This window comes from Phyllosticta citriasiana (assembly GCF_038021145.1).
Source record: "Phyllosticta citriasiana strain CBS 120426 chromosome Unknown IWZ02scaffold_10, whole genome shotgun sequence".
NCBI classification, from domain to species: Eukaryota; Fungi; Ascomycota; class Dothideomycetes; order Botryosphaeriales; family Phyllostictaceae; genus Phyllosticta; species Phyllosticta citriasiana.
In genome coordinates this window covers 746783-759031 of record NW_027117287.1, presented here as the reverse complement: position 1 = coordinate 759031, position 12249 = coordinate 746783, and the positions used below count along the sequence as shown (strand labels likewise).

The window sequence follows — 12249 nt, the reverse complement described above, 5'->3', positions numbered from 1 at the left end:
CGACAACATCTCCGATACCTTACACTGTCCCTCCCCGGTGGACACAGCACGGGCATTGTTCAATCAAATCTAAAGGAGAAGGACGGGGTTTAAAGGAGCTTTTCCTGCTGTAGGGCTGACCGAGACCTCTCCAACTTCACCTGTCACGAGTCCGAATTAACACTGTCACAAGCAGCACTGGACTTCAACGCCTGCCTGCCTTCCTGCGATTGTCCGTGCCTCCGTGACCGTCCCATTTTCTTCCACTTGGCGCATCGCCCGCCATCCGCTCTTTTACTCCGTCAATCGCTCGTTTGACCTCGACGTCGCCGTCTTTCCGCTCACTTAACACAAAAACACCACTACCTTCTCCGCGCAATGAAGTACCATCTCGCATCTGGCGCCCTCGCCGCCCTTTCGCTCACTGGCACCGCCAATGCCTTTTGGCGCATGCCCTGCCGTGGCCGCACCGCCCTTGAGCGCGTTGACCCCATCGTCGACCCTGGCAAGATTTCCAGCCACGCCCACTCTGTCCAAGGTAGCGGAGCTTTCGCCGAGTCTGTTACGTTTGATGAGCTGCGCGCCTCCAACTGCACCTCGTGCCAAGTCACCCAGGACAAGTCGGCCTACTGGTACGTTCCCTCCGCTCTCACAAACGTCAAGTGCTGACCCGTCGCAACAGGGTGCCTTCACTGCACTTCATGTACCCTAACGGAACCACTGTAATTGTCCAGCAAGATGGCGGCATGCTTGCGTGAGTAGAAAACCCTCCGCCAGGCTAACCTCTGGCTAACCCCTCTCAAGTTACTACCTCCTGTATGGCGACGACCCCAAGGCGTTCCCTCCCGGATTCCGCATGCTTGCGGGTGACCCATTGCAGCGCAACTTTACCGGTCTTGCTGTCCCAGACCCCGCGAAGCCGTGGACTGGCAAGGATGTGACTCAGTCAGCTCTGAGGCTCAAGGCCCTTGGCTTCAACTGCCTTCACTACTCGGTCAACCCGCCCGAGGGTACTCTCTACCGTCACTTCCTCCCGGACAAGGACTTCATGGATGAGAACTGCTCGGACGGCCTGCGTCTCGAGCTGATGTTCCCGTCCTGCTGGAACGGCAAGGACCTCGATTCGGACGACCACAAGAGCCACGTGGCATACCCTGACCAGGTCATCACTGGCGACTGCCCCAGCGGCTACGAGACGCGCCTCGTCTCGCTCCTCTACGAAGTCATCTGGAACACCCAGGCCTTCAAGGGCGTCGACGGCCAATTTGTCCTGTCCAACGGCGACCCGACCGGTATGCTCTTTGGTGACCTTTGCACATTGAACAGTACTAACGCCGCCTAGGTCACGGCTACCACGGTGACTTCATCACTGGCTGGGACGAGGACTTCCTCCAGAGTGCCATCAACACCTGCACTTCCGAGAGCGGTGAAATTGAGGACTGCCCTCTCTTCGACATCCAAAGCGAGGCCGACACGCAACAGTGCAAGGCTAAAGTTCCCGAAGCCCTGGCCGACGACAACTGCGAAGGGCCGAACGACGATGGTCTTTGCGGCGGTGTCCAAGTCCAATACGGTCCTGCGTACGCCACCATGGGCTACTCCAACTCGAGCGCAACTGCCACTGGCGCCCCGTCCTATACTGGAAGCACTCCTCTTGTGCCGACGCTCTCGTACCAGACCAGCCAGAGGAGCTTTGCCAGCGACAAGTACGGCGGCGGTGTCACCATCATGGCCGTCACCGGCGTCACGCCTGCGCCTTCGCCCACGCCTGTGACGACCGAATTGGTCGGCACAACCACCTTTACGAGCGCCGGCGCCGTCTACGAGGTTGCCATCGAAGAAGTCGACGTCTACGTCACCGAGACTGCAACTGCGACGGCCGCAGCCAAGCACAGGCGCCACCTCCAGCGCCACCACGCCAACCGCCATGAGCACGGTCTGCTTGCGCAGTAAGTGCTTGCAAGACGCTGGAGGTTGTTTCAGCATTGTCTGCCTTTGAGCGCTTCTGCATACAGGGACGGTGTCCAGGGCGCCCGCGAGTTTCTTTCATATGCGACGAGGGTGGTTTCTTCCGGGGTCCTTTTTTCTTCTTCTTCTTCTTCTTCTTCTTCTTCTTCCTTCTTGCATTCCGATTGCCCCTCTTTTCTGGTTTCTGGAAATATCCAAGCGTCAGGGCCTGGCTGAGCCCGGCTAGCGAAGCTCTTTTCTGTGTACACTATTAGTTGCAGCCTCGCTGCGGTATGTAGCCCATGTGCGTCTTCGCGGCGCCCTCTATCACGATGATGACGGCTGTCGATAGCCATGTGAGTGGAGTGCAGATGAAGTGAGAATTAGCTTCTGGGTCAGGGTTCAGACGGGAGCGGGCGGGCCCATGCCGATGCCGGCGAAGCGTGGTAGTGGCGGGCCTCGAGACAAGCTAAGCCTCCGTTGACCGTTGACAACCAAACAATACCCATGCGACTGATCATCTACTTCCAACCTGCCTGCCGTCAGGCTTGGCTGCCGCACCTGGTTCGTGCCTATTTACTAATCGCCCTCTTGCTGACTCTCTTCTGCATCCACGCGTCCAACCAATACCATGTGGCTGCCTGACGGGGTCCAAGTGGACCGACTGACGTACCTTGCTGCCAACACCGAGCTGTTTCTATATCATCTTCTTTTCTCCGACTGTTTCTTTCGCTTCATCTCTTTGCTCTCATCTCATCATTCCAAGACCACACGAACTTTTCGAATGGCCTCGCCCTGCTTTTGTTTCTGCTTACGTCCATCCTTCCAAGGCAGGACCGCCGGCCGACTGCAGCAAGCAGGGGTCGATTGGAACTTGGGAAGCTTTGACTCTATCCAGTAGTCTGCCTCGCTCGCAGGCACCGGAAGCTTTGCGCGTATGCAGCAGCCAGTGCTGAATGATTCAAAAATCGAAACCAAGGCAACCCGTCTCGTCAGCCCTTGACCTTCCCAGCAACTCCAATCACACAAGGTGCATTGTGGCGGTTCCTCTGGGGGCGGGTTGCTGCTTGTAGCTGTCAAAGAATCATTCAGCCCTGCGGTTAATCCCTGCAAGGCTGTGGCATGAGGCGCTAGGAAGGCGTTTGCCCGCATCGTCGCCACCTCTTTTGGAGGTCCGACCCACTCCAAGACTGTTAGGCACCAGGCAGCAACTGCTGGCTCATCATTACGCGTTTGGCTGTGGCACAAAAAAGGCAGCCTTTGGCATCATTCCTACAAGAGCCAGATACAAGTGTGGAGATTCAGCCCGTTTCCTTTCAGCGCCTCGTCCGTTCCACTCTCTTTGGCAGTCCTTTGCACCCACGTATCATGGGTAGAATGGACTTTAAGAAGGTCTTCAAGGCCTTGGATTCCCCCGAGGGAGACGTGAATGGTACGCAAATAAGTCTCGCCGAGCTCCCAAGTAATCTTCTTGAGGCCTTCATCCCCGGATACAGCCTCATTTCGAGATTCGTTCTACTCAACTTTGGGTTCGACGTGGGCATCATCGTCTCGCTCGGCGTGTTGACATGGGCGCTATTCACTTCGGTGCAATACCTGTTCTACCTGGGCTACGGCATATTTGCCAATCACTACATGTCCAGTGTCTACATTGACGACGAGGATGATCTCTTCCACAAGATTCTCGCGTGGGTTGCCAAGCAGCGCATGTCGAAACGCTCCCGTTCGATCAAGGCCGTGAGCCGCAACTCGACGTCTGGCACCGAATACGAACGAGACCAGGACTCGGCGCTGGACGAGCACGGAATTTTCAACTTTAGCAAGTGGAGCGCCAATATCCCGCCTCGGTATGAACCATACTATGGGGTGCACCATTTTTGGCATGAGGGACGGCTCTTCGTCTTTGATCGATCTCGTCGAGAGGTGCAGCAGACGACAGGATTCCTGGCCGCAAAGGACGAGGAGCTTGTCAAGCTTTCTTGCATCGGCCGCTCAACAGGCCCTATTAGGGATCTGTTGGCACACATCAAGACTTGGTCTCTCGAGACGGAGACAGCATTGACTAGTATAAGACGTCCCTCTAACCACGAGCGAGCGAGGCTTGCTGGCATCTGGGATCGTCTCCGGTCCAAGCCTTCTCGCCCCATTGAGACTGTGGCCCTCGACTACGAGCAAAAAAGGCACATCATCGCCGACATCAACGAATACCTCCATCCAGCCAGCCCACGGTGGTACGCGCGAAGAGGAATCCCACATCGTCGCGGCTACCTCTTCCACGGCGCTCCCGGCGTCGGCAAAACCAGCCTGGCATACGCTCTCGCCGGCGTCTTTGGCCTCGAAATCTTCTGCATCTCGCTGCTTGACCCCAGCCTGACAGAATCGACGCTGAACCGCCTCTTCGCCAATCTTCCGCACCGCTGCATCGTGCTCCTCGAAGACATCGACTCGGCCGGTCTCACGCGCGACGACCAGAGCGACGCCGCGGCGTCGTCGACGAAGAAGGAGAAGAGCGGCGGCGAGCTCAGCGCCGAAACCATCGCCAACGCCATCAAGTCGGCGACGGCGGCCAGCAACCGCAAAGGTCCCAAGCATGCCGATGGGGCGGGCGATCAGGGCGGCATTTCGCTGTCTGGCTTGCTCAATGCCATTGATGGCGTCGCCGCGCACGAGGGCCGCGTCCTCATCATGACGACTAACCATCCGGAGAAGCTCGATGATGCTCTGATCCGCCCTGGGCGCGTGGATTTGCAGGTCGAGTTTACGCTTGCGACGAAAGACCAGATTCATGACATATTTGTGCGCATGTACGCGCCCGATGGCGATGAGCCTGCTGCCACCGATGGCTCCGCGACTATCACAAGCAGGAGGAATACTGCAAACGGCAAACCAACATCGGCCTCTTCTCCCTCCCATCCGAAGTCCGAGCCCAACACCCCGATTACCATCAGCGGGCTGCCTCCAACAAGCACCTATTCCACCCCCTGGGCCCCCGCGCTGTCCGCCACAGAACTAAAGTCCATGGCCAGCACCTTTGCCGCCAAGCTCCCCGAGGACAAGCTGTCGCCGGCCGAGGTACAAAACTTTTTGCTCGCGCGCAAGAAGGATCCCACCAAAGCTCTCGACGACGTCGACGTATGGTGTGCGGCGCTGCTCGAGGCCAAGGAAAAGAAAAGCAAGGTCTTGAAGGTGCAGTGAGACGCACCGGTGAGGACGAATTTGATTGCTTTCGCGGGTAGATGGATAGATGAGTGCGGCATGGCAAATGTATTTGGCGGCATCGCGAGTGAGTAGCACGTTTGGCATCGAGGAGGGAGAAGGCATGAATATGGGTATGGATATGGAAACATGAAGACGAAGCGGGCGGAGACGAAATTTGCAAAAAGAAACGATTGATGACGATGCGTTCACTTAATTTGTATTTTCTAATCCACCACTACTTTCACCCTTTCGGTACCATTAATCAAGACCTTGAAAAAGTCGTCGTGTTTTCGAATCGCATGTGGTGACCTCGTTCTTCTCTAAATCTAAACGCAATGCAAGGCGCAAAGCACCGTTCTCTTGTTGCGTGACGGGCCATCTCGACCCCTGACACTTACTCCATTCAAGGAGTATTTGAACTTCGACTTTCCCCCACGACCTCCTCCTCATGCACATTCGCGCTCTCCGGCCTCTTCAACCCCTCGGCCACCGTGCCCCCCTCATTCCTGCGATGGTCCTTGAGCCACCGAGCCCGCGACGTGCGGGGCAAAGCATCCCTCAGCGCGCCAGCGACGATGTCGCCCTCAAAAAGCAGGTGTATGCTCTCCAGCGGCACGTTCTTGGTCTCGGGCACGAGGAAGATTGCGTACAGGCACATAAGGATGCAGCACGTGCCGAAGAGCAGGTATGTGCCGTACGTGATGCGGTCGAGCAGGATGGGCGTCAGCTTCGCGATGACGAAGTTGAAGAGCCATTGCGTCATGAGCGCGGCCGCCATGATGAATGAACGCACTAAGAGGCGTGTTAGAAAAGTCCCGTACCATTGTCTGTTGTGTTGCTTTTTGGTCGAGGGAGACGAGTTGACGTACCGTGGTTCGGGGAGCATTCTGAACACAAGATGAAGGGCACGGGTCCCCAGCCCCCGGAGTAGAATACAACGAAGAGGTACACACAGACTATGGCGAATACGTTGTTTCCGGTCAACGACGTCTCACCTGGATGGATAGCCTGATTGACACCAATGTAGTACATTGCAAAAGCCTGGCCAAGTCCTCCGATGATGAGTGACCACTAATTGAACTGTCAGCTTTGTTCAATCTAGAATCTTTTTGGCGCGAATAAAGGAAGGGAGGTGTTTTTGCGCCTCCCCATGCTCTTCCGTTGGATGCAGACTATCATGTGGCGGGAGATTATGGGATTTCTCGTCGAACGACTTCCAAGAACTGTAGATTTGAGCAGCGCTGAGTTGAAAGTGACTTACCTTTCGCCCAGCCTGTTCAACTCCAACAGCTAACGCAAGTCCCGTGAAGACGACTTTGACGACGCCATAGATGCCAGTGGCAAATAAAGTGGCGTCTGAGCTGCCGAGTCCAATGTTCTCAAAAATCTGCGGACTGTAGTAGTTCTGCGCTCAAAAGTCAGCGGAGCGGGTATCTGACGAGGATATCCAGACACTGACGATGCTATTCGTCCCGGTGGCCTGTTGCCAGAACATGAGCATGATGGCAAGGCTGGTGCGGAACAGGGTGGTCCTGCTTTCACACAGGGCCGCCCGCATCTGCGCCCACAGCGACAGCTTATCGCGGCCGCGAAAGTCGGCCAGAATCTGCTCGTACTCGAGTTCAACGCTGGGGTCATCCTCGTCCCGACATCGGACATAGGCGAGCGCCTTTTTGGCCTCCTCGAACCGGTCCTTCTCCACCAGCCACCGCGGAGACTCGTTTTCGAAGATCATGCCGACAAGGAGGAAAACTCCGGGCAGCATTTGAAGCGCGAATGGGATGCGCCATGCCGCTGAATCCGTTGGGTCTTTTCTGTCCTTTGAAATGCCGTAGTTGACAAAGTAGGCCACCATGATTCCGGTCACGTTGAAGAGTTGCATGCTGGATTTGGGTAAGCAATGGTTAACCCTCTGAGCAATATCCAGGGGTAAGTCACTTACGTCCCAATACATCTACCCCGGATTTCCTTGTTGGCGTTTTCGCCAATGTAGGCGGGGACGATTGCTGAAATAAGACCAACGCCAAAGCCTCCAATGAATCGTCCAACGTAGAGCTGGGCCAAGTCGGTGGTCCCAATGGCACAACATGTTTGGATCACTGAGCCAATCAGGAAGATGATGTCTGAAATAATGAGTGACCATCTCCGGCCACTAATAGCGTGTCAGCGCAACAACAACGGTTCACAGGGAGAATACGTACACTTTGTCGCTTAGCCAGAAAGACGCAGCAGCACCAAAAAAGCAGCCGCCCTGAAGCACGGAAACAATGTTTCCTTGCAGATTATCAAAGTCCTTGCTGTCTGGGTCCAGAGCGAAAGACTGTTGAAATGCCTTCATGGTGAGCACGCCGCCAATCAAGCCGGTGTCCCAGCCGAAAAGCATGCCGCCAAACGACGCGATGGCCGTTAGCGTGTAGGCACGGCGATATTCCTTGATGTCATGCCATGCTGCAGAAAAACGACCGCGTGCGGTCCCGGTGCCCATGATGTTGATGTATCCAGATCGTTCAGGAAGGCCGGCCGTCGACGATGCGGTCGACCAAGCAGGACGGCGGTGGCGTAAAATATCACAGACATGCTGAGTGACCATGACCCCCACGGCCTACTGTCGGTGGTGCAAATAGGAAATGTGACCTCAGTCCAGTGCCGGTGGCACGAGCCGGGATCGAGACGGGAGTTGGGGTGTGTCCGGGGTGCGGGGTCGGCCCGCCATTGGTGGAGGAAAAAGCCTGGAGACATGGCGATCTCCCCGCGACGTCTGGAGAAATAACTGAGACGATGCATTGAGTGGAGTGTTCGGAGTTAGGCGGGCCTTCACGCGTCACCTCATGCTGTAAGAACGGGCAGGCCCTGCGAGTCAGGGTCTGGCGGCATGTCTGTGTGGCGGACTAACTTCGAATTTTCTGCATCTACAATGAAGACGGCCACGGTCAAGGTTATGGAAATGGCCGATGGGGACTGGCGTTGCTGTAAGACATCTATCCATCTTCCATGAGCCCAGAGCCAACTCTGAACAGTCTCTAGCCGAAAGGAGAAAGAAAAGGCATGGCATTCTCTGCTCACCGGCTCAGGTGCCAATTCGGGCCCACCGCCTCTGTCTTAGACCCACCCAGCATGGCTCCGCGTCAGCTCTCCAAAATCCAAAAGGCCCGTCGGTGCTCAATCAGAAGCCGACCCAAGCCGACCAGCGTATGTTCGTTGTCGCTGGATTCTAAATGTACTTGTATGGGTTCATGATGCCCTTCTGTTCAACTGTTAGCAGACTCCTCGGCAAAGCCCACCGGAAAACGTACGGGATCGAAGAGATCTTTGATCTGCTTCATCAGGTTGATCATAGTCTCGCTCCGGCTGTATCCAATGTATGGTTTCTTCGTCACGCCGAGACCGTGCTCAGCGCTGATGCTACCATTCCTCTTCGCTACCCACTCGTACACAAAGGGCTCGAGCTCTTTCTCGACGCGCTTGTCGAAACTTCGAGTCGGGACGTTCAAATGCAGGTTGCCATCTCCCATGTGTCCGTAGCCAACGACATCCACGACAGGATGTTCTTCCGTGTCGCCAACGAGGCCAGCCTTTGTCAAGCGCTCTCGAGTGTCGTCGACGAGCTGGTAAAGCTCGTTGAGCGGGATGGAAAGGTCGTACTTGTATACGCCTCCCCAGTGGCCAAGACACTCAGTGATGCCTTCTCGGCATGACCAGAGTTCTGCAACTTGGGTTTGGTCCTGAGCCAAGACTCCATCCTGTACAATTTCTTCGCCCATTACGTGCTCCAAAAAGCTGGACAGCTTGTCGCTGTCGTGGTCCGAGTTTGAGCCTTTGGTTTCGATCAGGCAGTAGAAAGGATACTCCCCTTCCAGCGGCAACTTCTTGTCGACAGCCTTTTGCATAATCTTTTGTGAGCGACCATCCATCAGCTCAAACGCTGACAGAATCTCTGAAAGTTGACCCCTGGCTTCACGGAACGCCTGTTGGCACTTCTCGTAGCTTTCCAGTCCAAAGTAGGCTACGTTGACAGCTGGTGACTGCTGCGGACACATGATTGACACTGCCGTGATGACCCCCAAAGTACCCTCGCCGCCAATGAGCAGCTGCTTCAAGTCGTAGCCAGTGTTGTTTTTGCGCAGCTTAGAGAGGTCGTCGAAAACAGTGCCGTCGGGAAGAACAGCCTCCAGGCCCAGGACAGTGCCGTGCAAGCTGCCGTACCTGAGAAGCCTGAGACCACCCGCATTCGTCGCCACGTTTCCACCAATGTGACAAGAACCCTTTGCGCCGAGATCCAGTGGGAAGACGTAGCCCTTGTCCTGCAAGAAATTGTCTGCCACCTCCAAGATCACTCCCGCGTCGGCCACGAGGATGCCCGAAGTTTCGTCAAAAGATCGTATCTTGTTCATCCTGGACATGTTCAGGACAATCTCGTCGAACACGGGCACGGAGCCACCAACCAAGCCCGTGTTGCCGCCCTGGGGCACAACTGCCAGCGAGTTGTCATTGCAGTATTTGAGGATCTTGCTCACTTCCTCCGTCGAGCCAGGCTTGAGAACTAGCTTGGTGTGGCCTCGGAATTTGCGCATCCAGTCGCTATTGAAAGGTTCGAGATCCTCGGCGACATCGGCTGTAACTCCGTCGACGACTGCGGATTCGGAGCCCAGCAGTTCCTTGAAGTATTTTACATGGTCAGGACTGAGGTCGGCAAAGTTCGGGTTGCGCTTCAGCTGGGGATACCTGCGTGGTTTCTTAGCACATTTATCTTCTCGGTCAATTTTGGCTTTGTCCGGGGAGCGCAATACGATTCGGTCGTGAACTTGACAGTCTTGGAACTGGCTGTCTTGCCTTCGACTCCGCCCTGAGCATCCGGTTGATGAGGCTCACTCGTCGCAGAAGTGGTACCGGTCCAGCGAGCTTGAATGGCGGGGTGTAGTCGAGCTACACGGTGGATGGGCGCGTGTGAGCACCTTGCTCTGCGAAGCGCGGAGCCTGCCATTCTTGCGCTGGAAGCCATGATGTGAAGTGCAAGACCAAAAAACCGCCGATCAAAAGCAAAGAAAAGAACAGAGACAGCGAAGAAACGCTGGCAGCAATTGGCGACCGCAGGCAGAGGACAAGGTGGGGTGCGGAGCGATCGCGCCACGCCGACGCGATTGCGACAGAAAAGATGTCATGGAGCTTTGACCGCCTTGGGCAGCGGAGGTAGTGGTAGTGGTGGGCAGCGCCAGACAACGCGGCTGGAGCTTTCCATCAACAACTCTATCCACTCGACCTCCAAACCCTACCACCCCAACTCCGCGTCCCGCTCTGAAATCCCTAGAGCGTCTCCTCGACACACGCCCGACGAAAACCATCAAGCTACCGGAATGGCATCTGGCTACGATAGAGCGTTGTCCGGTAAGCTTCGCCTCCAGACCATCAGCTCTACGCCCTAGCTAACAGCTTCCCACCAGTCTTCAGTCCTGATGGACACGTCTTCCAGGTCGAATATGCCCTCGAGGCTGTCAAGCGCGGTACTTGTGCCGTGGCCGTCAAGGGCGCCGATGTCGTCGTTCTCGGATGCGAGAAGCGCTCTGCTATGAAGCTCCAAGATACCCGCATCACGCCCTCCAAGATTTGCCTTGTGGACAACCATGTCGCCCTTGCCTTTGCTGGCCTGAACGCTGATGCGCGCATTCTCGTCGACAAGGCCCGGTTAGAAGCACAGTCACACCGACTTACCGTGGAGGACCCTGTCTCGATAGAGTACATCACCAAGTACGTTGCCGGAGTTCAGCAGCGGTACACCCAGAGCGGTGGTGTCAGACCTTTTGGAATCAGCACCCTCATTGTGGGCTTTGACCCCAACGACAAGACACCGCGTTTGTACCAGACGGAGCCCTCGGGCATCTACTCTGCATGGTAGGCAATTCCACATGGCGTGATTCGAGCAACCTACTTACCCTCGGATAGGAAGGCAAACGCGATTGGAAGGTCGAGCAAGACGGTCAGGGAGTTCCTCGAGCGCAACCACAAGGGAGAGATGGACAGGGAGGAGACGATCAAGCTGACGGTCAAGTCGCTGCTCGAGGTTGTTCAGACGGGTGCCAAGAACATTGAAATCGCAATCATGGCCCCGGGAAAGGCGCTGGAGCTGCTGCCAGTTGAGGACATTGAGAAGTTTGTCGAGAGCATCAACACGGAGAAGCAGGAGGAGGCCGCTACAAGGAGAGGAGGCAGAACCCCTGGCACCGGCACCGCGGCCATCTTGACGCGTGCCCCTGGCGAGGGTAGCTCTTGATCCCGCAGCTGCGACATGAGTTGGGGGTTAGAGAGACCGCGCATTTCACTGGGAGTCCAGGAGACATGATGAGGGGCAAGATCTGCCCATAATGCACGATACTCGGATGCTGGTAGATTCAAACGCCAAGGCCTTTTCGACGAAATCTGTGGGTTTTGCGACCGCCAAAACATAGACTGCTGATATCTTGATATGTCCAAATGAGTAACGCCATGCCATGCAATATAATCAGTGACCCGCGGTGTCTACCCCAGCCGGTCCGACACGTTGATATCCCATATGGACCTGATTTCGTCCCTCCTGACGCGTTCGTCCTTGAGCATTCTGCGTAGAAAGTCAGCATGGGCACCTTTTCTGCGACCAGACGCGTCGTCCTCACCTGGCGTCCTTTCTCACGTCCTCGCCCTCAACCTCGAGCCTGGGTTCGGGCACCTTGGCCTCGATGACAAAGTGGTTATCGCAGTGGGGGCAGTACTCGTCGCTGTCTTCAAACTCCTCGGCGTTCTTGCGAAAGCACTTCTTGCACTTCTTGCAGGCAAAGACCATTTCGGTCGTCTTGAGAAGGTCGTGGTCCTGGGTCTCGGCGTGGCACTCGGCGCAGTCGAACCATTTGCGGCAGCAGGCGCTGCGGATGGCAACCTGGGCGTTCAGGATGTGCTTGCTGCAGACGGACAGGGTCAGCGGCGTCGCAGGCGCACGAGGGCGGTGGCGTACCACATGGTGGTTGCGAGGAGCAAATTCCTGGAGGGCGTGGGTGGAGGTATAGTCGTGAAGGAGGTTCAGATGGATAGATGGATGGATGGGTCAAAAGGCGGCGAGTCAGGGCGCCCTACGGATTAAGATGACATCGCGCCTGGGAA

The 12249-nt window shown here is 56.1% G+C and overlaps 6 protein-coding genes across 6 annotated transcripts; 3 read left to right on the top strand and 3 right to left on the bottom strand.

Moving 5' to 3' along the window:
* Nucleotides 1-247: 247 nt before the first annotated feature.
* IWZ02DRAFT_38457 (uncharacterized protein) lies at nucleotides 248-2307 on the top strand. Its single transcript, XM_066765344.1, has 4 exons — nucleotides 248-611; nucleotides 662-733; nucleotides 784-1271; nucleotides 1322-2307. Exons 1-4 carry the CDS (start codon nucleotides 358-360, stop codon nucleotides 1930-1932), a joined length of 1425 nt encoding a protein of 474 aa, XP_066620811.1. The 5' UTR covers nucleotides 248-357; the 3' UTR covers nucleotides 1933-2307.
* A 996-nt stretch (nucleotides 2308-3303) lies between these two features.
* IWZ02DRAFT_381593 (BCS1 N terminal-domain-containing protein) lies at nucleotides 3304-5121 on the top strand (the record flags this gene model as incomplete). The annotated part of the gene is made up of 2 exons (XM_066765176.1): nucleotides 3304-4844; nucleotides 4893-5121. 2 exons carry the CDS (start codon nucleotides 3304-3306, stop codon nucleotides 5119-5121), a joined length of 1770 nt encoding a protein of 589 aa, XP_066620810.1.
* Nucleotides 5122-5527: 406 nt separating this feature from the next.
* On the bottom strand, nucleotides 5528-7609 carry IWZ02DRAFT_492427 (MFS quinate transporter-like protein QutD; the record flags this gene model as incomplete). Its single annotated transcript, XM_066769847.1, has 6 exons — nucleotides 5528-5916; nucleotides 5994-6195; nucleotides 6386-6529; nucleotides 6584-7007; nucleotides 7067-7276; nucleotides 7326-7609. The coding sequence occupies 6 exons, from the start codon at nucleotides 7607-7609 to the stop codon at nucleotides 5528-5530; spliced, it is 1653 nt and encodes a 550-aa protein (XP_066620809.1).
* Nucleotides 7610-8335: 726 nt separating this feature from the next.
* IWZ02DRAFT_492426 (uncharacterized protein) lies at nucleotides 8336-10123 on the bottom strand (the record flags this gene model as incomplete). The annotated part of the gene is made up of 3 exons (XM_066769846.1): nucleotides 8336-8368; nucleotides 8418-9846; nucleotides 9912-10123. 3 exons carry the CDS (start codon nucleotides 10121-10123, stop codon nucleotides 8336-8338), a joined length of 1674 nt encoding a protein of 557 aa, XP_066620808.1.
* A 183-nt stretch (nucleotides 10124-10306) lies between these two features.
* On the top strand, nucleotides 10307-11529 carry IWZ02DRAFT_38318 (nucleophile aminohydrolase). The gene is made up of 3 exons (XM_066765262.1): nucleotides 10307-10506; nucleotides 10563-11010; nucleotides 11062-11529. Exons 1-3 carry the CDS (start codon nucleotides 10476-10478, stop codon nucleotides 11387-11389), a joined length of 807 nt encoding a protein of 268 aa, XP_066620807.1. The 5' UTR covers nucleotides 10307-10475; the 3' UTR covers nucleotides 11390-11529.
* Nucleotides 11530-11634: 105 nt separating this feature from the next.
* On the bottom strand, nucleotides 11635-12108 carry IWZ02DRAFT_470836 (uncharacterized protein; the record flags this gene model as incomplete). The annotated part of the gene is made up of 3 exons (XM_066768827.1): nucleotides 11635-11713; nucleotides 11769-12050; nucleotides 12104-12108. The coding sequence occupies 3 exons, from the start codon at nucleotides 12106-12108 to the stop codon at nucleotides 11635-11637; spliced, it is 366 nt and encodes a 121-aa protein (XP_066620806.1).
* Between the last annotated feature and the right edge of the window lie 141 nt (nucleotides 12109-12249).

Bases quoted from the DNA above. Each gene is read 5' to 3' on its own strand.
- IWZ02DRAFT_38457 (XM_066765344.1), top strand. From the start codon at position 358: ATGAAGTACCATCTCGCATCTGGCGCCCTCGCCGCCCTTTCGCTCACT. The intron at 612-661 runs GTACGTTCCCTC...CCGTCGCAACAG, and splicing joins CAGGACAAGTCGGCCTACTG to GGTGCCTTCACTGCACTTCA. The intron at 1,272-1,321 runs GTATGCTCTTTG...AACGCCGCCTAG, and splicing joins GTCCAACGGCGACCCGACCG to GTCACGGCTACCACGGTGAC.
- IWZ02DRAFT_38318 (XM_066765262.1), top strand. From the start codon at position 10,476: ATGGCATCTGGCTACGATAGAGCGTTGTCCG. The intron at 10,507-10,562 runs GTAAGCTTCGCC...GCTTCCCACCAG, and splicing joins CTACGATAGAGCGTTGTCCG to TCTTCAGTCCTGATGGACAC. The intron at 11,011-11,061 runs GTAGGCAATTCC...ACCCTCGGATAG, and splicing joins TCGGGCATCTACTCTGCATG to GAAGGCAAACGCGATTGGAA.